Genomic DNA, 26,078 nt, shown 5'->3' with positions numbered 1-26,078 from the left:
TCTTAATACAGGAGGCTAATTAATCACAAAAACCACCTAAGTTTTTAACACTACAGTTGGGGTTTTAACCCATAAAGACCTAAACATCCACCGGCGACCAAAAGCATTAACTGATATAAATGTTTAATACCTGCTGATCCACTGATCCTATCAAAATATGTAAATAATTAGTGTAAAATACAGTTTGTCGTCATTTCATGGTCATCACATATGACCCATGTGGACATTTAGAGGCTTTGTAGTTACCATGGAAACACAGTCATCTTCTACAACACTGATTCACCAGTAACGCCCATGAAGTTGGATTAATGACAGTGGATGGAGACACTTGGTTTATATTCAGTTAATGATGGATTTGACCAAAAAAGTCACTTTTTCTTCAGTTTTCACTGTTTGGGATATCATAACCCTTCATTTTAATCTGAGCTTTTATGAATATCTACATGACCAGTCAACTAAGTATAGGAAAATGCACGATTTACATTGAAAAAAATGCTAAATATAGAGGAAAAAAAAAGTTTATTCCGGATTAACCCATAAAGACCTAAACATCCACCAGCGACCAAAAGCATCAACTGATATAAATGTTCAGTACCTGCTGATTCATTAATCCTATCAATCTATGTGAGTAACTGGTGTAAAATACAGTTTGTCGTCTTTTCATAGTCATCAGATATGACCCATTTGGATGCTCAGATGCTCCGTAGTTAACATGGAAACACCGTCATCTTCTACAATATTGATTCACCAGTAAAACCTATGAAGTTGGATAAATGACAGTGGATGGAGACACTTGGTTTATGTTAAATTAATGATATATTTGACTGTTTTCTCTGTTTTTGATGTAATAAACCTCAACTTTAATCTAAGCCTTTCAATTAGATAGAGAAAAATGCCTGATTTTGACTAGAAAGGTGCATAATACAGAGGATAATATTATAATAAATGATGAAAAATCATGTCGGAGCGGTTAAATAAAGAGAAAAAAATCATTTGGGAAGTAGCACTGGGTCTTTATGGGCTAACTAATGTCAGGGTGTTCTTCTGTTGCATCTGTTCAGACTCATGTTTACTTTCATTTCCCATCTTTCTTCTCTTTTCTAAGTCTCTGCCAGTCCTCATCAGAGACTCAGAAGGAGACCACCACCAATGACAACAGCACAGTTTTCACAAGGATCCTGGACGGGCTCCTTGATGGTTATGACAACAGACTCCGACCAGGACTTGGAGGTTTGCGGGGATGGGGGGGGTGAATTTAAAAAAAAAAAAAAAAAATCCCTTTTTAGTAGTTATAGAACTGTAGTGTGAGTCAGTATTGCAGTATTCTTATGTCATATGACGATCATCCATCTACACGACTTTAACAGACCTTTGTTTCTTGCATGTTTCACGCACTGATTCATGGGAAATGCTATGAAACAGGCACATAAAGGGGGTAGAAACTGTACAACTCTTGCCCATGTCGTCTAAGGTGAACACACACATGTTGTTGTCAGATGCCACATTTTTTTTTCCTCTGAGCGATGGCAAGGATTATGGCCGCTACCTTTTTTTTCTTGTAGAAATCAATCAAGCCATCGTCAGCACAGTCTGAATTCAATGCGCTGTGGTGTTTTATTCACGCTCCTCACCCTGGCAACGGGAGACAACCTTGGAGCCGACAAATTGCCATTCAGAGATGGAACCTTTTCTTCTAAGAGGCTGTTTAATGAAAGAATCTCTTTTTTTTTTTTCCCAATATCCAACTGCATCTTCTCTTTAGTCTCTAAAGGGGTTGTCGTCAAAGAAAATTTGGACTCGTGGCATTAGTCATCACTTGTTTTTTTTTTTGTGTGTCTACATAATGCAGTACCTATCCCATATTATAAAGAAACAAGGGTGTTTCATTCTGAATGCCTGATGTGTCATGGCAAAAGCCTGCTTTCACATCCTGGTAACGGTTGCTACCCTTGACAAGAGGGGCCTATAAATACATACCAGAAAACCATTCAGGCCATCATTCAGCATTCAACAAGCTGCTCTCTACAGCAGGACCATTCCCAGATTGGCTAGGGCCAAATTTATATGCGTATCGGAGATTTTCTTGGCTTTGCCGGGGCAAATGACAGAAAATATGTCCTGCCCCCCCACCCCCCCACCCCCCCACATCATCCTCTGGAGAGATTCATTGGGAGAGAAATCAGACAAGCGTGTGGGTTCATATAAATTCTGAGGAAGCATTAGTTTATTCTGGAACTGGAAGTACTATTCAGGTGATTTAGGGTTTATTATCTGGGACACTTCTGCTGGAGTCTGAAAACTTAACTTTAAATGTGAGATTTTGCATCAGTGCTGAAAGGATAAACTGATTAAATAATTAGCAGATGGTCAGATTTCATCATTTTAGGTTTAATAACTGTCAATTCTGTGACTTTAGCCTCTAAAACAGGGGTCTCATTTTCTTTCAGGGGCCACATTCAGCCCGATTTTATCTCCAGTGGGCCGGACCAGTAAAATAATAACATAATAACCTGTAAATAATGATAACGCTAAAATTTTTTCTTTGTTTTAGTGCAAAAAAACTCCCAAAACATTAAATAATGAAAATGCTTTCTTTTATAAACTATCCAAACAAAAAAGATGTGAATAACCTGAAAAAACTGAAATTTCTTAAGAAAAATAGGTGCAATTTTAACAATATTCTGCCTCATGTGTATTATGGATCAGATCTACAAAGATACTAAACACTTAGTAACAGGCAGAAAATTGTTAAAATCATGTTTAATTTTCTTTAGATATTTCATGTTGTTCATATTTGTTCAGGTTATTCACATTTTCTTGTTACAGGATAGTTTGTAAATGTAAATATTTTCAGAATTTAATGTTATTTTTTGCACTAAAATGAAGAAAAAAATGTGAAGATGTTAAAGATTTTTTTGCTTAATTCAAGATTTTTTGCAAAATGTGACTTTTTTTTGGCTTAATTGAAGATTTTTTTGCTTAATTCAACATTTTTTCCTTAATTTAAGCTTTTTTTTTTTTTTTTTTGCTCAATTCAATTCAAGACTGTGGAATTTTTGCACTTTCTAAATTCATCCTATGGGCCAGATTGGAACCTTAAGCATTTGGCCCCCGGGCCGCATGTTTGACATCTGTGCTCTAAAATGTGATAATGTGATATATATATATATATATATATATATATATATATATATATATATATATATATATATATATATATATATCTTCTCTGTCTGTTTTTAAATCCCTTCTTAAAACTCATCTTTTCTCCTTGGCTTTTGAAACCATGTGAGGTGTTTGAAGGTATTATTTTTATTCTATTGTTTTTATTTGGTAGTGGTTTATTGTTCTTATTTATTTATTTTAACTGGATGGCTTTTTATGTTTGTTTTTTTTTTTTATCTATTCTTGTATTTTTTTCTTCTATTTTGGTTTTAATTATTCTTCTGTACAGCACTTTGGCCCACTGCAATTGTTTTAAAGTGCTTTACTAATAAAGTTGAATTGGATATATTTTTTTAATCATAGTCTGCATGTGATTATTTTCCTGCAGATAAATAAATAACTGTATAAACACTATAAACTTCCAGCATTTCCTTTACTTTAACTTACTTCCACATTAACAAAAGTCCAATATATTAAAACCCTTTAAACCCTAAGCCTAAAATGGTCTACCTGGACTTTTTTTTTTTCTTATTGTGACTATAAAAAAGTTAGAAAACATGCTGTGCTGCTTTTTTTTTTAATCTCCAAAATCTAGCAGTCATTTACAATTTACTGCATGTTATAATTCGGCTAAAACAGCTTCTTCTCCAGCTTCTAGTACAGGTATGAGTGAAATTACCATAATGACCCAATAAAACCTATAAAGCGCAACATCACAGGTTTCAGAAACTGTTGGAATTTTTCCAATCGTACAAAAAATGAAAGAGTTACAAAAACCCAAACTGCATACACGCAGGGTGTGTCAGCGATGACACGTTAGGTTTAAAAGAGTTAAAACACGACATCTTCCCACTATATACTCTTCCATTTTTAAAGCCTTTCATTGCCTTTTTATATCTTCGTAGCCTTCAATTATTCTCATCTGTGCTCTCTCAACAGAAAACGTCACCGAGATCAAGACGAATATTTTTGTAACAAGCTTCGGTCCGGTTTCCGACACAGAGATGGTGAGTTCATCTGCAGCAAACAAAGTAGATCCACAGAGGAGGATCGGTTAATATCCTGAGTCAACACACACACATGCTCATTCCAGATACTGTTCTGTTCTGCTAAAACTTTTATTTATATGCCATGAGGCTAATTCTGGAGTTAGCTATACCCTGGACTCATGTTCTGGTCCTGTCTTTTTGAACCCTTTCATGCATAAATTATGAGAACCTTAGTTGCGATTTTTTTCCTGAGCGTTTTTATTCCTCTTTAGGCATGAAAAACAGTGCAATTGAAAATTTTTTTTATTGAACCTATTTTTTTTTTAATGAAGGTAGATTTGTTTCTTTATTGCTCTAACCATAAAAAAATATATTTTCAATAAAAAAAAAAAAGCAATAAAAAACCCTTTTCAATGAAAGAAAAAACGTGTTGAATGCAAAAAAAAAAAAAAAAAAAAATTAAGATCCAAAAAATTGCATTTGAACACTTTTTTCTTTGATTGAAAAGTTGTTTTTTTTTTTTTTTTTTAAATTTGAAAATATTTGTTTTTGATTTGTACTTGTAGCATAGTACATGTATTGTGATTCATTCCACTCCTAGAAAACAGAGTCAAATGAAGCAAGTTAAGGTGATTTAACTGGTAAAATACTCAATAAAATAATCAGAAATATAATTAAAAGGAACAAAATAAGACGAATGCAAAAAATATTTAAGATCCAAAAAATTGCATTTGAAAACTTTTTTTCTTTGAGTAGGCTTTTTTTCATGAAGTGAAATTTTTTTATTGAATGTTTTTTTTTTAAATTGGAAAAAAAAAATAAAATAAAATTATTTATTTGGTTAAAGCAATAAAGAAACAAATCTACCTTCATCATTTTTCATGGAGTTCCAAAAATGTCCATTCCGTTGGACACAGTGTCTTTAATTTTTGAAGCAAACAACGCAAATATCAGAAAGTGATCTACTGTGTGAAAACTATCAAATCGAAACATTTTTAACGCAGCTAATCTGATGTTTTCTCACATTTTATCCTATTCCCAATTTTTATTAGTAATTGATTTCTACTCAAACCTGTTACTGCAGATCAGGTTTTATCAAGAACAGCAAAGTTACAGTAACGACATGAATGTCAGTGTATTATTATGGGATGGTGCAAAAGTGTCCACTGTGTTGACTGATACGAAAATAAAACAACAAAACCCATGAATATACAAGAGAACAGCTGGAGAATAACTGTCCACTGTAGTGACCAGTATGCATGAAAGGGTTAAGATACAGTACTTTTTTTTGGCTGTTGGAGATGAGATGAAATTAAGGTGGACTTAAATTTTTAAAGATTTAATGTAAAGTGGCTGACCTATTGGGTTTTGTTCCAAATGACTCATCTCCTTATTAATCTATTCTCTTGTGATCTGTATGTACAGTTCCACCTGGATAGAGAAAAGGCATTAAATCTCCTTTTTCATTACATTTTCTATTATATACCGCCATGTCCCTGCCGCACTTTGACACTAGCAGTGATCAAACTTGCCACTTTCTCATAATTGACTTGAAAAAGGTATTGACATGGTCCCATGATTGATTAATGATACATGGCAAGAGACTTGGATAGTTCTGCGGTTTATGAAAAAGCTCATATGTCAGCCTGCTAACAGCATCATTATTCTGTGGGATGGAGTATTGTATTTGTTTCTTGTTCAATTTTTTTTTTTTGAGCTTCACCCTCGTCGATATTTCACACAAGAGCAAATCCACAGCGTTTTATCATGATGTTCACAAAATCACAAAGCGGGGGGAATACTGTAACAGTAAGCGAAATGTTTTAAGATTGGATAATATGTCCACATAATGCAGTGTGACTGATTGTTATTGACGTTGAAGAAGGAGAGTTCATTTTCTTTTTGCTTTCCATGCAAATGTACAGTGTGGTAGCTCATATTTTTTTCCTTAAGAATTTAATTCATCTGAAAATACTAAAAAAAAAAAAAAAAAGCAGGGCCAGATCAAGTAAAAGTGAACATCAGTAGTTGCTTTTCCTTTGGACATCTGCGCAAAACTTTACCGATATTTATTAAATATCGAAAAAAAGAAGTGCGTAATGTTGGTTTTTCCATTAAATCACAAATGCGATGATTTGTTTATTTATTATCGCGAGATGACACTAGAAGTCATTCCATACACATGGCGAAAAATGCAAATATGATGTTGATTTACAGATATATTCATTATTATTATTATATATTACGCCTCTATCTCATACTAAATTTAAAAAAAAATATTCGGTTTCCTGGTGTGTCCACACATACCACGACATGTTTCTTCTTCGCTTGTTGTAATGTCTGTCAACATCTGTTTTTTTAAATTCACCTGACTGGTTGCGAAAAAAGGTCTTTCCATTGCAGTTTTGCGTGATATACCATTTGCGCTACGCCTGAATAACCACCTCTTGCCAGCGCAAAAACTTTTAATCGAAAAATGAGACTTTTAGTGAAATTGTCGTTTTTCCAGTCGGTAAATTTTTATGTGCAAGTTATATTTGTGTAATTTGAGGGTCAATGGAAAAGTGACTAGTGCCAAAAATTAAAGTTTCACCTATAATTTCTCAAATAGGCTAATTTTTTTTAGTTTAAGAACTCTATTTTATGGAACTGTTTTCAAAATTTCAGTATCACTTATAACTGATTATGTAAAGTTATACCTCTGACTTATATGTAGTATGTAGTCTTAACTTTCATAATATTTTTTCTTGCTTGCATAAGTGATATTTTAAGTCTGAATTAGTAGGAATCAATTATTCAACAGTATTAGAATATAGAAAGGTTATGTACAATCCAATTATTTGTAAAATATGCTATGCTAGTAGCTGTATATGTCACTTCAGTTGTAGGGATGTGACAATGTATCGCGAGACAGTTAAAAATCGATAAAAATGTGTGACGATTCAAATCGGCAGAGATGATGCCCTTTTTAAACAGCAGAGGGAGTAAGCTACTTTTTTGTGGCTTTGGTATCAAATTTTATGTACTTTTACAGCTGTGAAAACAGTAGTGCTTGAATTTTTAATTATCATTTTGTTGTTTCTTTCTCTAAAAGTTGTGTGTGTGTGTGTGTTCACACGAGGGTGAAAAATGCATACTCTGCATCTCGTTTCAACATTTCTATGTCTCCTTTTTGCGACAATAACCGCAGCCATGTGTGCGCAACAACGTATACAAACTGTTTGCACCTCCCTTTGAGACGTGTTACATATACAGGGTGGGGAAGCAAAATTTACAATATTTTGAGGCAGGAATTGAAAGACAGTGTATGACCAATTAGTTTATTGAAAGTCATGAGAATTTATTTGCCACAAGAAAATTTACATAATAGAAAATGTTTTTATTCTATGTGTTCTCCTTCTTTCTCAATAACTGCCTTCACACTCTTCCTGAAACTTGTGCAAGTGTTCCTCAAATATTCGGGTGACAACTTGTCCCTTTCTTCTTTAACAGTATCTTCCAGACTTTCTCGTAATAGTTTTGCTCATAGTCATTCTCTTCTTTCCATTATAAACAGTCTTTATGGACACTCCAACTATTTTTGAAATCTCCTTTGGTGTGACGAGTGCATTCAGCAAATCACACACTCTTTGACGTTTGCTTTCCTGATTACTCATATGGGCAAAAGTTTCTGAAAAGGTATGGATAATAGTGTTAGGTATGATTATGACATCAATATATGTTTGGTTTGAAAACAATTGACGTAGTGCCTGCTGAGAAAAACAACTAAATGTTCATTGTACATTTTGCTTCCCCACCCTGTAGATGCAGTTTCTAGGAGCAAAATCGCTTTTGGGTTTGATAAATCACTTTGTGCGTGCTATAGGGATGTAACGATTACTGGTATAACGATAAAAAATTTCCCGACGGCTAGTATTACTGTTTAAATTCTAATTATCATGATAACTGTTTGATTACCGCACTTTGAAAGACAAAAAGAGAGAGAGAGAGACTATCTATCTATGAAAAAGACACTAAAACAACTTAAACTTGATCTGGAAAATGGTCAAACAATAGCCATAAGGTGCCATCTGTAATGCACATTTGTATGTTTGATGTTTACATGTTAATATTTTGAATGTTTCTGTCAACAGAAAGTACATTGGGCCTATTTTATTAGTTTTTTTTTTTTGTTTGTTTTTTTCCCAAAAATACAACGTGGTTAAATTAACCCTTTCATGCATAGTGGTCACTCCAGTGGACAGTTATTCTACAGCTGTTCTCTTGTATATTCATGGATTTTGTTGTTTTAGTTCCATATCAGCCAACACAGTGGACGCTTATGCATCATCCCATACACTGACATACATACCATTACTGTAACTTTCCTGTTCTTTTATCTAAATCAATTGTTAATTGTTATTTGACTGTAATTAACAGAGATTTTTTTTTTTTTAACAATTTTTTTTTCTTTTTTTGCATATTATCTGAGTGAGTAATAACTAGTATTATAGAATGGTCAAATGTGAGAAAACATCAGATTAGCAGCATTAACCTCCTGAGACCCAGGAAAGTGAAATTTTTTAGCTTTTTTCCATTAAACAATTGTCTTGATTGGAAACTACATAATATTTTAATGGAATGTCCTTTACATTGGACAGCATTTTTAAAATAAAACTGTCAAACTTTTGTCCCCTACAGAGGACAAAAATGCATTGCTGGGTCTCAGGAGGTTAAAAATGCTTTTATTTCATAGTTTTCACACAGAATGTCAGTAAATGCATGTTTCTGAGCATCAAACATTAAACACATGGTGTCCAGCTGAGTGGACATTTTTGTAACTCCATGAAAAATAGGTTTATAAGAAAAAAAAAAAAAAAAGAAAAATCAATCATTGTTTTTTCATGCCTAAAGAGGAATAAAAACACCCAGGAAAAAAAAAAATCTTGATTAAGGGTCTCATAATTCATGCATGAAAGGGTTAATTCAGTGTGTGTATAAGTACTTTTTTTTTTTTTTTTACATTTTGAGCACATTTCAACAATACTGTGATAATGATAACTGTGATCATTTCAGTCACAATAACCGTGATTTGAAATTTTCATATTGTTACATCCCTAGTGTGCAAAATTAATATATTTACATTTTCTCCTCCTAGCACACAGACAATTGTGTGTAAACGCCCCATATTGCATATTCATTGTGTCAAACGTACTAACTGGATGCAGATGCGCTATTTTGCACCTTTGAAAGACGCAACCCTTAGTGTGCACTGTTAGTAAATCAGTTTGTACTTTTTTTTGCGTGTGCAATGAGTTTGCATGTTTTAATACATGCAAACCTTCAGTAGATCTGGCTTATGTTGTTAAATGGACAGATGACAAAACGATCCCAATGGACTCTATGCACAGCTCCACTACTTCCTGAACTTCAGGTGGCTTCTTTATTTCCTGTCTTTCATTATTTTCGACACACTAATTAATCTAGGTGTCACAACAAGAAGTAGCAGACACACCTGGATTAATCAGTGTGTCCACTAATGAAAGACAGGAAATAAAGGCGCCACCTGGAGGCTGTGCATAGAGCCCATGTTTCTTTTCCCACATTCAAACTAAAATACAGGTGTCAAACATGTGGCCCGAGGGCCAAAACCAGCCCGCCAAAGGTTCCAATCTGGCCCGCAAGATGAATTTACAAAGTGCAAAATGCAAAAATTACCCTGAAGATGTTAACAGTCAAGGGCATCAAACTCAAAAATAACAGCATAATAAGCTAGAAATAATGACTCCAAATTTTCTTCTTGGTTTAATGTGAGAAAAATAATATGACATTATGCCTATAAATAATGGCAACACCAATTTATTGCAAAGAACATTAAATTCTGATATTCTTTAACAATAAAATGTCAATAACCTGAACAAATATGAACAACCTGGAATGTCTAAATAAAAATAAGTGCAATTTTAACAATATTCTGCCTGTTTTGTGCCTTGGTAGGTCTGATCTGTAATGCACATGTATTAATCATAAGTTGAGGCATAATACTGATCAAATTGTACTTGTTTTTCTTCAGAAATTTCAGGGTTTTTTCAGGTTATTAACATCTTTTTTGTTTTGGATAGTGTGTAAAATGAAAATAGTTTCATCATTTAATGTTATTTTTTGCAGTTGTCATTATTTATAGGTTATTATGTTATTATTTTACTGGTCCGGCCCACTGGAGATCAAATTGGGCTGAATGTGGCCCCTGAAAGAAAATGAGTTTGACACCCCTGCACTAAAGCATCTTGAAGTGTATGTTCACATGGAAAAATATGATCCAAAAATAACAAGTCAGTGTTATTTTATATCGCACAAGAAACAGTCCTTAAGTCTCTCTTCTGATCTCTAATGCGCCGCTTTGTTTCCCACTTCAAAATGGCGACAACTACCCAGAATGCAGTAGTTTTTTTTTTTTTTTTTTTTTTTTTTTGCGAGTGTGACATCAGGTGTCAAAGAGCGAATCGGTTTTTGCAGTTTACCCTACCTCAGAGAAATAAAACAGGATTCTCTTTAATTTGTTAAAGATAGGAGAAGATATATTTGTTTTTTTAAATATGCATTCATTGCATCATATGTTTTATGGTTACACCCTACCTCAGAAATGTGGTTTTTTGTCTGAGAAATAATTAAAGGAATCTTTTTTCAGTCATAATTTGTCTGCAAGCTCATTCTGTTAAAAAAATTGTGAGAAAATCATAACATTAACCCAGTATCGGAAAATCAAATCATAAGTTGAGTGTATTGTTACATCCCTATTCAGCTGTAATATGTTAAATAAAAGTTTATTAGCATATTTATAGTGTTTTAGTTCCAGCAAAGTCTTTTATTCTGAAACTGAACAAAGTGACAAACTGCTGTCCCCATATCCTCCTGAGACCCAGCAATGCATTTTTGTCCTCTGTATGGGGACAAAAGTTTGACAATTTTACTTTAAAAATGCTATGCATTGCGAAGGACATTCCATTAAAAAAATTAATAAATAAATAAAGATAATTAAAAAAAAAAATGTATCTGAAAAAAAAACAACTGTTGCATTATGCAGCTTCCAATCAAGATAATATTTTTAATGTAAAAAAGCTAAAACTTCCAATTTCCTGGGTCTCAGGAGGTTATTACAACATATTTGTGTTCATAAAAACTTCAAAATTTTTATCCAATATTGATCACAATTGTAGTTTAACATCATCGCTAAAGCCCTATGTTTCACTTTGGATCAATTTCTTATAAGAATCGCATGTTTTATACATTTGCAGAAAGTGAGTCCCCGTGTCACGCAGCCGTAATTGAAGTATTTTTACCCCAAAATTTAGTTTCTGTAAATTGTAACGAGTCATTTGAAAGTACTTTTTGTGACCTATTCATACACGTATTAACCCTTTCATGCACGAATTATGAGAACCTTAATCAAAAATTTTTCCTGGGTGTTTTTATTCCTCTTTAGGCATGAAAAAAACAATGCGATTGAAAATTTTCTTCTGGAAAATAAATAAAAAAAAAAAAAATAAATGAAAATAATTTTTAAAAAATTTATAAATACATTAAAAAAATAATAATGAAAAAAAAAAAAAATTCTCATGAACCTATTTTTCATGAAGTTGCAAAAATGTCCACTCAGCTGAACACTACACGTTTAATTTTTGACACACAGAAACATGTATTTACTGATAAATTGTGTGAAAACTATGGGGAGGGCTTGTGATTCTGGGGGTTTATGCTCAGGAGAGATCTACATAATGTTATCAATTCATGTCAGAAAAGATATGTAGTATCTTAAAACTTTAATAAAGATATGTGTAAAAAAACAAAAACAAAAAACAATGAAAAGAACAACAAAATCCATGAATATATAAGAGAACAGCTGTAGAATAGCTGTCCACTGTAGTGACCAGTGTGTATGAAAGGGTTAAACATGTAGATAAGTTATTTAGTTTTCAATACAGAGCTTATCGAACATGAAGCGTGTCCCTGCTTGATCTGGTTCTTCAAACACACTCATTTTGCTGCAGCTGATATGCTAAATATACTCTTCAAAACCCCTGTTTCTCGCCGTCTGTCTCAGGAGTACACCATAGACGTGTTCTTCCGTCAGAGCTGGAAGGACGAGCGGCTGTGTTTCAAAGGGCCCATGGAGAAGCTGCCGTTAAACAACCTGCTGGCGAGCAACATCTGGACCCCTGACACTTTCTTCCTTAACGGCAAGAAATCTATCGCTCATAACATGACCACGCCTAACAAGCTGCTGAGGCTCCAGGATGACGGCACTTTGCTTTACACTATGAGGTAGGTTATAAAACAGATGTCGATGTAGCCACTAAAAACAGATGCACACTTTTATTGGAGTCAGAATGATGCATTAAAACATGATAACAAAGCTCTTAAAACACCTAAATATGCAACAAATCACCACTGTCACCTCTTATGAAAAGTAAGAAAAATAAAAAAAAAGGTTGTGGGAGGAAAAACACCACAATATTTTATATGTTTTTAAGCAGGTACGTTAAAAAGGTGCATATTTCTACATAGCACTGGGGTTAAGGTGCGATTTTCTTTAAAGCGTGGGTGTCAAACATATGGCCCGTGAAATAAATTTGTGAAATACAAAAATTACACCGAAGATTTTAACAATGATTTTAGTACAGGATCAGCCCTTGGTTCATAATGACAACTCCAATTTTTTTCTCTTTGTTTTAGTGTATATATATATAAAAAAAAAAAAGTAAAATGACATACAAATGTTTGCATTCACAAAAAATGTGAATAATCTGAACAAATCTGAACAAATTGAAATTTCTTAAGAAAAATGAGTGCAATTTTTAACAATATCCTGCTTGTTACTAAATGTTTTGTGTATTTGTAGATCTGCTGTGATCTGTAAGTTGTAATACACATGTGGAAATGATTAGAAGAGGTATAAAATTGTTAAAATTGCAGTTATTTTTCTGAAGAAATTTCAACTTGTTCATAGTTGTTCATGTTATTCACATTTATTAAAGGGGTCATACTTTGCTAAACCCACTTTTATTCGTCTTTGGTTCATTTATTTGTGTATTTGGGGACAATAGTTCCAAAAGTTTCAATTTGAACCCTCCAGGTGCTGCAAAGTTATCTTTATATTCATTTTGGCAAAAATTGAGTTGATTTCTTCAACTTGTTTTAATTCCTGCTTAATTAGTTATGTCTATAAACTAGTTATGTCACAACATTTTGCACATATAAGGTCAAGACTTCCGACGAACATTTCTCCGAGTACAACATAATTGTTCATCACCAGCAGCGGTTGTAGTAAAAACTGAAAATATGTCCGAACTTTGAGCCGATTACCAAAAATATTCAGTTGTTGGTTGAACTGGACAGAGCAGCACAGCCAACAACCTGGAGGGGGCGGGGCCTGAAGTGGCTCATTTGCATTTTCAGGGCCAGTGCTCAAAACAACCTTTCTGGTGTCATTAAACAGAAATAGGGTTGAAGATGGACCTGTGGAGTTGAATTAATGAAGAATTCAGACCCAAGCATAGCATTTACAGTTTATGTAGACCACCAGAAATATCTTACAATGTATAATTCCATTTAAAAAAGCAAAATATCACTCCTTTAAAGGGTAATTTGTAGATGTAAACATTTCCATGATGTAATTTTACTTTTTTCACTTTAAAATAAAGAGAAAAGTTTGGAGTTGACATTATTTACAGGCTATTATGTTATTATTTTACTGGTCCGGCCCACTTCAGATCATTTTGGGCTCTGTGTGGCCCCTGAACTAAAGTGAGTTTGACACCACTGCTTCAAAGTGTTTGAGATTTTTGATATTAATGAACAAAATTCCGTAATTACCTTCCAGGATCTTGTAATTCCAATGGTCTGAGAGGGAATCAAACATCTGCATCTACTCCTTCGTTGTGTTTTCAACCATGTGATGGCTCTGATTTTGTCTAAACACAGGTGTTTTCAGACAAGCAGGCGGGTTGAATATATGATTGACAGCTCTAACCACCAATCACTGATCAGATTCAATCAGACAGGACCTGGATGTGACTCTACAGCTTTAATACATAGAGAAATGGCTCCAGTTTTCAATATAATATAATATAATATAATATAATATAATATAATATAATATAATATAATATATATAACAACAGCATCAAACAATGTCAGGTTTATCTATATTTATATTTAGTCTTTTGAGTTGAACTGAGGACCAAGAAAGCTGCAAAGAAAGTAGATTTTGTTTTCTGTAGATTTAATACAATTTTATGAAGACGCATGGGTTGTGAAATGATTAAAAGAGGACACAGAAGAAAATGAGCTCAGAAAAATCCACTGACAGGAGTGGAAAACCCACAGATTTGCAGGTAAATACTGCCATCTAGTGGTCAAACAGTTATATTTCTTTTGGACTATTTGACACAAGTAACAATACAGCACAGTTTTTAAATTCCTTTCTATATTTTCTGTTCCTTTCTGTGCATAAAACACTCAATCCATCCAAAAAATGTGAAAAAGCAGAGCTGATGGTTTCGATAAATGTACCCGTGGGGTTTTTTAGAAGAACTGCAGAGGGAGGTTATTTATTATTAAACGCAGCCTCATTGTGAACTCTAGTTTTTGGCAGGAACATGATGGATATATATGTATAGAAAAAAACACAAAACACAAAAATAAAAAAAACAAAGTCAGTCTGGTAGCACAAATATCGATTGCACTATGAAAAAAGTTGTTTGTGCTTTGGTGGGGCGCCAGTGTAAGCACAAGGACTCAGTGTGACCTTTGGTCCATAGAATTAGAATAATTCTGTGCTTAGTATTTATCCTCGGGAGTTACTGTAGCTGCAGGACTTAACAGTGACTGCATCACGGATGAGAGCACTCTATCTGATACCAGTGCCACCCACAGGGTAAATAAGGCTGGATAGAGGTGGACAGATTATCCATATGTAACTATCATGACATACATACATACATATATATATATACATATATATATATATATATATATATATATATATATATATATACACACACATCTGAAGAGTGCATATTTATAGTCGCTTCTTTGTGTGTGCTTGCTTGCACATGCCATAGGTATGTAGAAACAAACATACCAAGCGTGTTTGCTGCACTAATCAGTTGTAGCGACACTGAACTTTGACCCCGAGGCTTAACACGTAAGGGACTGAGGAAATGTGTGCGTTCATTTATTCATTTCCATATGTGCGACCTCTCTGCATACATTCTCCTCTCACATGCATATGTAAACAGAATTGTAAACAAAATATATAAATGTGTGTCAGTGTGAGAGAAAGGGTGTGCACATTCTAAAAATGGAATCGGATTCCTTGTAAATGAAGCAGCAGCAGTTTGCATTTAATCATCTGATTGTTACAGTGCTTTGCAGAGCATAACCACAGTTTATTTCCTGCATAAACAGATGCACAGACAAAAGACATCTGGGTATTCACAGGTTACAATTCTGCTTTATTATGCATTTTTAAAGTTAAAATGCATTATTTTTTATTTCAGTTTCTGATACATAACAATAAAGCAGCAGCAGAGATGCTATAATGAAAAGTGTGTACGTGTGTGTGTGTGTTCTGCACCTTATTTAATGCATATTTATACTGTAAATATATTACATATGTACTGAGGCTTCTGAGGTAAAGTAACATTTACTTAATAAAAAGGCTAAAGGTTATTTTAACAAATATGGAGCTGAATCAAACGATTAAATCAGTGATTGAATAAATTTTAGTAGATTGTGGTTGCAGGAAAATAAGTACTAGAGCAACAAAGTGAACAAAATAATCAAAATGAAAGCAAAAATGAGTATGCCATCCAATAAAATGAGGAAAATTGAAAAAGCAAAACAAAAAAAACTGTCAACAGTAAAGAAAAAATGTACAAAGTAATCAACTAAATGAAACACTCTAGAAATTAAACAAAAAAACAAAAGTTTTTTGACAATATTAATAAAATGAACACCAAAATGAGTAAAAATCAACAAAATAATCAATAAAATGAAAAAAAAAAAAAAATCAATTTTAAGATGTTGACGTTTATTCAGAAACATTATTTTTAGTTAATTAATTTAATCATTCGTTATTTATTTTGGTTGTTGTTTAATACGTGCATTTAAATAGTTATTATGATCATTTTCATTACAGTGCACTTGACTCATTTTAACAAAATGTTAATGATTGAAATAATTTAAAACAGTTTTTTTTTCTGTTTTGTTGAAAACTTTATAAAGTGATGAGTAAATCAAACTGAATTTTACCAGGAGATTTAGAGAATATTTAGATTTAGATTGAAACGTCCAGAGAAATCTAAATCTATATAATGTTTTGTAAAGTGATGTTGAGTAAATCTTCCTAAATCAACCATTAATGAGCGAATTTGATTTACTTTGTGCATATATTTGAATTATTTTTACAAGTTTAAATCTAATTAAATCATTCCATTGTGTTATTCCAGTCTGCTGTGTTGTACCTGTGAATTTTGAGGAAAACAGATGCGCATACAGAGTTTTCATGTTGCAGAACACAGCGTCCATCCTCGAGGAATTAAAGAACCACATGTTCATACGCTCATGGGATCCACTGAGGCAATGCACCGTGGATGTGTGAAACATACGAGGACACACACATACATCGCATTAAGCACACTTCCGACTCTTAAAACGCTGTCTGCTCAGTGTGCATCGAATATTACATGTGAACCTGACGCCAAGATGTGAACGAAGGCTGCTCTCTTTGCACTAAATATTCCGTCGCCTCATTTGAGAAAACATTATTCATAGAAGAAGCACTTGGTTTTATAGAGCAGATTTCTATGCATTTGTCTCCATAGATAATTCACACAATGTCCCCTTTTAACAAATGCTCTGCCGGCTTAATGCACATGGACTTGATGGCGGTCCATTACAGCTGGAAACGTTACAAACGTATCAGGCACAGCTTTATCAGACGGATGAAACTGGTACATTATCACAGAATGAACATTACACGTCATTATCATTATGTACACCCCACTTCCTCTTCCTTCATGTTCCTGTTTGACAGGAAGCCTGCACTTCAGATATGTGAATGTGCGACCACAGCTCCAACATGCAGGGTTTGGTTTTTGTGTAATAGTGACAGTAAAGATCAATAAATAGTCATTTGACTTGATTTAATGTTCTGGAAGGTTATGGATGCAGCAGTGTTTATTAAAAAAATTTAAAAAATAAGCAAAAGAAATGACCAAATGGACAGAATAATAAAAAAAATGAACAAAAAATGACTGAAAAACCACAAAATTAACAAAACATGGACAAAGTAATCTATAAAATGAAGATACACTGAATAATCAGGTGCTAATGAACAAAATATTGCCGAAAACAAAGAAAATAATCGACAAACTTTGTAAAACAATTTAGAAACGAATCATTAAAATAAATTAAATAATCCACAAAAAGAATAAAACTGAAGAAAATCAGGAAATTATGAAAAATGGACAAAATAATAACAAAATAATGAAGAAACCTGTCAAGACAAAATGAAAATGAACATAATTGAGAAATTCTAAATAACAACTAACAACAAATTAACAAAACATGATAAAATAGTCTTTAAAATAAAGATACACTGAAAAATCAGGTGCTAATGAACAAAATAGTGCACAAAAAAACAAAATAATCAACAAACTTAGAACAACAATTTAGAAACCAATCAAACCAATCATTAAATAAATTAAATAATCTACAAAAAAATAAATAAATAAAACTGAAGAAAATCAGGAAATTATGAATAATGGACTGACAAATTCTAAATAATGAATAAAATTTACACAAATTATACAAAATGGATGGAACAGTGTTCATTAAAAAATGACAAAAAAAATAAGCAAATGAAATGACCAAATGGACTGAATAATCTAAAAAAACAAAAACTGACAGAAAAAACAACAAAATTAACAAAACATGGACAAAATAATCCATAAAATAAAGATACACTGAATAATCAGGTGCTAATGAACAAAATAGTGCAGAAAACAAACAAAATAATCAACAAACTTAGTAAAATAACTTACAAACCAATCATTAAAATAAATTAAATAATCTACAAAAAGAATAAAACTGAAGAAAATCAGGAAATTATGAAAAATGGACAAAATAATAAAAAATAATAAAGAAGAAACCTGACAAGACAAAATGAAAATGAACATAATAACTGAGAAATTCTAGATAACTAACAACAAAGGGTACAAAGTAATCCATAAAATGAAGATACACTGAATAACTGGGAGGAAATGAACAAAATAGTGCAGAAAACAAACCAAATGATCGACAAACTTGGTAAAATAATGTACAAACCAATCATTTAAATAAATTAAATAATCTACAAAAAGAATAAAACCGAAGAAAATCAGGATAATGGACAAAAAAATTTGACAAAATAATGAAAAAAATAATGAAGAAAACTGTCAAGACAAAATGAAAACGAACGCAAAAAATTATATACATTTTTCAAATCGGATTTTACATTTTTTGTCTGCTTTTTGGCCTTTTGTGTTAATATATTAGATTAAAGTGAAAAAAATAATAGTCCACTTACTTGATTATTTTGTTTGTTTTCTGCACTGTTTTGTTCATTAGCACCTGATTATTCAGTGTATCTTTATTTTATGGATTATTTTGTCCATGTTTTGTTAATTTTGTTGTTTTTTTTTCTGTCAGTTTTTGTTTATTTTTTGGATTATTCTGTCCATTTGATCATTTCATTTGCTTATTTTTTTATTTTTTAATGAACATTGTTGCATCCATTTTGTATAATTTTTGTACATTTTGTTTATTATTTAGCATTTCTCACTTATTGTATAAATAACACAAAGATGCTAAACGAACCTTTTCAAAGACTTTAAAAGTGAATATTAGTTCCAAATATTAGGTATATAAAGTTAAATTGTAATAAATTAAAACAATACTCAAATATATGACATAAAATCATATCTTTACATCGCTGTTTTCTCCGGGTTTAAAAGAAATTAAAGTTTTTTCAGGTTATTCACATCTTTTCTGGTTTGGATAGTTTGTAAAAGTAAGTATTTTCATGATTTAATGTTATTTTTTGCAGTAAAACAAAGAGAAAAATGTGGACTTGTCGTCAATTATATGCTATTATACTATAATTGTATTGGTCTGATCCACTTGAGATCAAATTGGCCTGAACTAAAATGAGTTTGACATCCCTTTGTTTTAGAGACAAAGCTTCAGTAATCACAGTCAGTGTTTAAACATCCAGAAAAAACCGTGATGCTGCTAACAGGTGTTTTTTTTTTTTTTTTTTTTTTTTTTTATAACACCTAGGATATATTATATAACTCCAAATCCCATGCAGCCTTTGTAATACAAGGTGGTAGAGTTTAAAAATGTGCTTGTTAGTGTGAAAAGACAGATGGTGCAGCGTGGTGGCTCAGTGGTTAATACAGCAGAAAGCTTCGGGATTCCAAAGTCAGCCCTTTCTACTTTCAAGTTTTGGAGTTTTTCCTGCAAAGTCAGGTGTATTAGAAACTTTATATTTCCCATATGTATCCTGTAGGCTAGGTGAGTGGAGAATTGTGGGTATTTTTTTTTTTTATTATTTTTTTTTTTTTTGTGTATGTCCAGCAATTTGACGTGTAAAATGCTTGTTGAGATTTCTCGCACAATGAAACACACACAAAATTAAAAGCAGCTATCTTTTCTGCTAATATAGTGCAGGTGTCAAATATGTGGCCCGTGGGATGAATCTGTGGAATGCAAAAATTACATTGAAAATATTAACAATCAGTGATGTCAAAATCATTTTAATTCAGGTTCCACATACAGAACAATATAATCTCAAGTGGGTCAGAGCTGTAAAATACTATCATAATAGCCTTTAAATCAGGGGTCTCAAACATGCGGCCCGCCAAAGGTTCCAATGCGGCCCGTGGGATGAATTTGCAAAGTGCAAAAATTCTACAGTCAAGGCTGTTGAACTCAATTTAATTCAGGTTCCACATACAGACCAGTATGATCTACAGTAAAATAATACCAGCAGAATAACCTATGACAAATAATGACAACATATTTTCTTCTCGGTTTGATGTGAAAAAAATAATATTACATTATGCCTATAAATAATGACAACTTCAAATTTTTGTCTTTGTTTTAGTGCAAAAAATAACATTAAAATATGAAAATATTTATATGTATAAACTATCCTGTAACAATAAAATGTGAATAACCTGAACAAATATGAACAACTTGAAATGTTTAAAGAAAATTAAGCACAATTTTAACAATTTTCTGCCTCTAACTCAGTGTTTAGTGTCTTTGTAGATCTGATCCATAATGCACATGTAGAAATGATAAGTTGAGGCAGAATATTGTTAAAATTGTACTTAGAACTTAGTTTTCTTAAGAAATTTCATTTTTTTCAGGTTATTCACATCTTTTTTGTTTGGATAGTTTATAAAAGTAAGTATTTTCATAATTTTGTGGGTTTTTTTTTGCACTAAAACAAGACAAAAATTTGGAGTTGTCATGATTTATAGGTTATTCTGTTATTATTTTACCGGTCCGGCCCACTGGAAATCAAATCGGGCTGAATGTGGCCCCTGAAAGATAATGAGTTTGAGACCCCTGCTTTAAATAATGAAAATCGCTAATTTTGTCTCTGTTTTAGTGTAAAAAAAGGACAATTACATGACAATTTTTACATTTACAAACCATCCTTTTACAAAAAATGTGAATAACCTGAACAAATATGAACATGAAATGTCTTAAGAGAAGTAAATGTAATTTTACCAGTATTTAACTCTTTAAAACCTGATGTGTCATCGCTGACACACCCTGTGCATGTGCAGTTTGGATGGCTGTAACTCTTTCACTGTTTGTGCGATTGGAAAAATTCCAACAGTTTCTGACACCTGAGACGTTGTGCTTTATGGGTTTTATTGGGTCATTATGGTAATTTCACTCATGTCTGTACTAGAAGCTGGAGAAGAAGCCATTTTAGCAGAATTACAACATGCAGTAGATTGTAAATGACTGCGAGATTTTGAAAGATCTGGAAAAAATGTGCTCTGGAAAAATGGGCAAACGGACTCACTCACAGCATATTTTCTAACTTTTTAGTTCGTCAAAATAAGAACAAAAGTCCAGGTGGATCATTTCAGGCTTGGGATTTAAAGGGTTATACCTGTTACTAAATGTTTTGTATATTTGTAATTGTAATATAAGTTGGAATGCACATGTGTAAATGATAAATTGAAGCATTATGTTGTTAAAATTGCACTTATTTTTCTTAGCCTAATACACTTGTACGACGGCATATTAGGGCCACGTAAGAAAATAAAAAATACTTGTCACTATGAGAATAAAGTCATAAAATATCAAGATAAAACCCTTAAGTTTATGAGAATAAAGTCAAACATAACTTAAGGCATACAATTTCTAAATTCTGACTTTTTATCGCACTATTGCAAATTTATTTTCAAAATATTACGACTTTAATCTCATAAAAGTACAACATTATTTTCCTAAATTATTACTTTTTTTAAAATTATTTTTCTTAAAATACGACTTTATTCTCATAAAATTATGGCTTTATTCTTGAAATATTACAACTTTATTCTCACAGTGACAAGTGTTTTTATGTTTCCTATGTGGCTCTAATACGCTGTCATACATTTGAAGTTCTTCGCATTATTCAGACTTTTAAGGAAACTTTATTTATGTAAACATTTTCATAATATAATTGTACTTTTTTCGCTATTATTACTGTACTGGTCCGACCCATTTCAGATCATATTGGGCTGAATGTGGCCCCTGAACCTGAATAATTATAACACCCCTGTAATATAGCAAGGCCACATGAATAATTACAAGATGGTATTATAGCCGACAGCCATGTTCTAATTTATTTATCCCAAATACACTCTTTCTTCTCCTCCGTTATAGAGGTCGTAATGCAATTGGATAATGTTGCAGTGATGTGGAAAGCAAGCTGAGCCCTAAAACAGTCCTCTCTAAGGACCGGAGGTGGCCTCTTATCCCCTTTGTTACGCTTCATTCACTTTAATGATATAATTGAGAAACCTCCTGCAGAACATTCACGCATAAAAACTGCGACCCGAGAGAATTTCACCACATCTTGGCGGCGCAGTTGTCATTACAAAATAGACTAGGTAAATAAGAAAAGAATGGAAGATACTGTACGTGTTCTTCAAGTTCAGTGAAACCACATTATTGTACTGTAGCATGAAAGGAGCAAGAATACTGAAAGAGGGATTAAAGAATGTGGTGCACGTGGAGAAAATAATGGTTTGATGAAACGTGTGATGCGTTTAAGATCCTCGGGAGATTCTGAGGTTACATCTATAGTAGTGAAAAAGGTCATGAAAGGTGTTGCGAGTGGAAATTAAACAGGAAAAATGAATGTAGAAGGTGGATTCTACCTTAAAATGTTCAATAACAGCACATAAAGATACTACAGCTGAAAAAAAAAAAAAAAAAAAAAAAAACGGATCCAGAGTTCATATAAAAATATGTTGGAAATAACTAAAGCCAAAATATACAGTTGTGTTTGTAACTGTCAGGAGAGAGAATTTCTCAGTGACCACTAGATGGCAGCATTATCACTGTAATAGCAGGAGAGGAGGCTGAGAGGAAAGCCCATAGTCAGCAATAGAATAGAATAGAATAGAATAGAATAGAATAGAATAGATCTTTATTGCCACTGTCACAGGAACAATGAAAATCAGTTTAGCAGCTCAGTTCAATTTAGAATCAAAACACTACAGGGTGGGGAAGCAAAATTTACAATGAACATTTAGTTGTTTTTTTTCTCAGCAGGCACTTCGTCAATTGTTTTGAAACCAAACATATATTGATGTCATAATCATACCTAACACTATTATCCATACCTTTTCAGAAACTTTTGCCCATATGAGTAATCAGGAAAGCAAACGTCAAAGAGTGTGTGATTTGTTGAATGCAATCGTCACACCAAAGGAGATTTCAAAAATAGCTGGAATGTCCATAAAAACTGTTTATAATGGAAAGAAGAGAATGACTATGAGCAAAACTATTACGAGAAAGTCTGGAAGATACTATTAAAGAAGAGTGGGAGATGTTGTCACCCGAATATTGGAGGAACACTTGCGCAAGTTTCAGGAAGCGTGTGAAGGCAGTTATTGAGAAAGAAGGAGGACACATAGAATAAAAACATTTTCTATTATGTCAAATTTTCTTGTGGCAAATAAATTCTCATGACTTTCGATAAACTAATTGGTCATACACTGTCTTTCAATCCCTGCCTCAAAATATTGTAAATTTTGCTTCCCCACCCTGTATATACCTGGGGTGTCAAATTCATTTTGGTTCAGGGGCCATATATAGCCCAATTTGATCTCAAGCGGGCCAGACCAGTAAAATAATGACTTAATAACCTATAAATAATGACAAATCCAATTTTTTTTATTTTGTTTTAGTCCAAAAAAACCCAAAAAAAACAATTAAATTCTGAAAATATTTACATTTTACAAAAAAGATGAAAAAAAAAAAACCCTGAAAAAACAGAAATTTCATTGAAAAATTACTCCAATTTTAACAATATTATGCCTCGACTTATTATTTATACATGTACATTACACACAATGTTACATAAATATTTGGTAACAGGCAGAATATTGTTAAAATTTTGGAGTTTGGAACTAAAATCTGAGCAATTTCTACAATATTCCATCTCTTATTATTAACCCAACTACAGATCACAGTGGATCCATGAATGCACAAAATATTTATTACCAGGCAGAATATTGTTAAAATTGCACATTTCGGGTTGTTCATCTTTGTTTTTGTTACCTCCGCCAAGGAGGTTATGTTTTTGCCAGGGTTTGTTTGTTTGTCTGTCTGTCTGTCTGTCTGTCTGTCTGTCCGTTAGTGTGCAACATAACTCAAAAAGTTATGGACAGATTTGAATGAAATTTTCAGGGTTTGTTGGAAATGGGATAAGGAAGAAATTATTAAATTTTGGTGGTGATCGGGGGTGGGGGGGCCCACGGGGGGGGGGCACAGACCAGAAAATTTCATCAAAATCTGTCCATAACTTTTTGAGTTATGTTGCACACTAACGGACAGACAAACAAACAAACAAACCCTGGCAAAAACATAACCTCCTTGGCGTGGGGGGGCCCACGGGGGGGGCCACTGATCAGCCTTGGCGGAGGTCTGCGCTCTCCGAGTGCTTCTGGTTTATGTATTTATTTGCATTTTATTGTGAAAGAATAGTTTTGTAAAATGTAAATGTAAATATTTTCACAGTGTAATGTTATTTTTATCACTTCAATTTTTTCCACATAATTTTTCACAAAGAACATTTGTAGTTGTCATTAACTATGGGTTATTGTGTTGTTATTTTTACTGGAGATCACATTGGTCTGTATGTGGAACTTGAAACCAAATGATTTTGGCAACCTGGACTGTTCAGGTTCATTTTTGCACTTTCATCCCGCGGGCCGGAATGGAACCTTTGGCGGGCCAGATTTGGCCCCTTGGGCCGCATGTTTTTTATATACCTGTGCTATATTAGAAAAATAAATAACTAAACAAATAAATAAATTAAAAAAAAAAAAAAAAAAGTGTGTTAAAAAAGTAGGACTGTGCAAAGGCTTCAGAATGAAATATTAATACACATGTACTACTAAAGTACTACTACAACTTCTGAAATGAACAAAATATACAAAAAGATTATTCAGTACAAAAGCTAACTCCGTAATACAGATGAAATATGTATAATGAAAGGATGTATACAGGTAGTAATTAGATGCATAGTCCTTTCCTTTCCTTTAACAAAATCCGCCGATTAAATACGGTCAAAAATTAGATATTCAAAACGTGGAAACTTGAACAAATTCTATAATAAATGGCAACCATTTATGGATTTTTTTGAGACAATGTAATTCCCCCCCCCCCCCCTTTTTTTTTTTTCTTTTTTCCTTTATTATTTCCTTATTTATTTATTTTCTTATGTTTATATCACCAGTTTGATTGTTTTGTTCAGACTATGTCTTGGTGTTCTTTTCATTGTGTTGTTTGTCTGGTTTCATTGTTGTTTGTTCCTAAAAAATATGCAAATCTGAAAGTAATGGTGTTTACAAACCTGGTTGGTGTTGACATCAGTGTGCCATGGTATTGGCATGTACCTTTAATTTTCTTGTATACACATCAATAAAAAAAAATATATATATGGTCAAAATCTGTTCCTTAATCAACTTTATCAAGAGGAAACTATTTGTTTAATAAGGAACCATAAAAACACTAAATAATTTGATTGTATAATATTGCAATAAATATGATTGTAAATGTTTTTGTTTCATCTTTAGGGTCGCATTCTGACCATAAATGATCATTTTAAATTACAAATAATGTCTGCTTTCTTCAGCTCTTACTCAAGAAGAAGAAACTAGGAACAGGAGGTTTTTGTCCATACATTGAACTCAACTCACACTGACTAAAGACTTGATTTTACTTCAACGTAGTATTTATCTTCCCTCTAGTATTTATTTATCTATTTTATTTTATTTCATTACTATTTTTTTTTCTTCTTAAGAACTTCCACACTTTGTAGCATTTTGGATACTTTTCATGTATGTTTAGAAGCCCTGTTTGTTAGCATTAAGCAACATTGTATGATTGATGTATACCAAGTGAAAACTCCAGTAAAAACTTGAATTACAAAAAAAAACAACTTAGTATTCATCATCATCATCATCATCATCATCACCTTTAATTATATAGATATATTGATGAAGCAACCTCATTTACAATATATCCAAGACAAAACATTTGAAACATACAATATACATATCAGAAATACCAAAAAGTAAAAGCGACAGATGA

At 32.6% G+C, this 26,078-nt stretch overlaps 2 protein-coding genes across 3 annotated transcripts in view; one reads left to right on the top strand and one right to left on the bottom strand.

Annotated features, from left to right (window-relative positions):
- The window catches only part of LOC115434644 (gamma-aminobutyric acid receptor subunit alpha-5-like), a 69,730-nt gene that overhangs the window by 2,770 nt on the left and 40,882 nt on the right, over positions 1-26,078 (top strand). The window contains exons 3-5 of the mRNA XM_030156691.1: positions 1,106-1,230; positions 4,105-4,172; positions 12,235-12,455. Of these exons, the coding sequence (XP_030012551.1) occupies positions 1,106-1,230; positions 4,105-4,172; positions 12,235-12,455 (414 nt within the window). The remainder of the gene's footprint in view (positions 1-1,105; positions 1,231-4,104; positions 4,173-12,234; positions 12,456-26,078) is intronic.
- Positions 1-26,078, bottom strand: part of LOC115434573 (gamma-aminobutyric acid receptor subunit beta-3-like) — a 158,595-nt gene that overhangs the window by 99,200 nt on the left and 33,317 nt on the right. The gene's annotated exons all lie outside the window — the stretch shown is intronic.

Source organism: Sphaeramia orbicularis, chromosome 2 (genome assembly GCF_902148855.1).
Source record: "Sphaeramia orbicularis chromosome 2, fSphaOr1.1, whole genome shotgun sequence".
Lineage (NCBI taxonomy): Eukaryota > Metazoa > Chordata > Actinopteri > Kurtiformes > Apogonidae > Sphaeramia > Sphaeramia orbicularis.
This window is presented reverse-complemented; position numbering and strand designations above follow the sequence as displayed.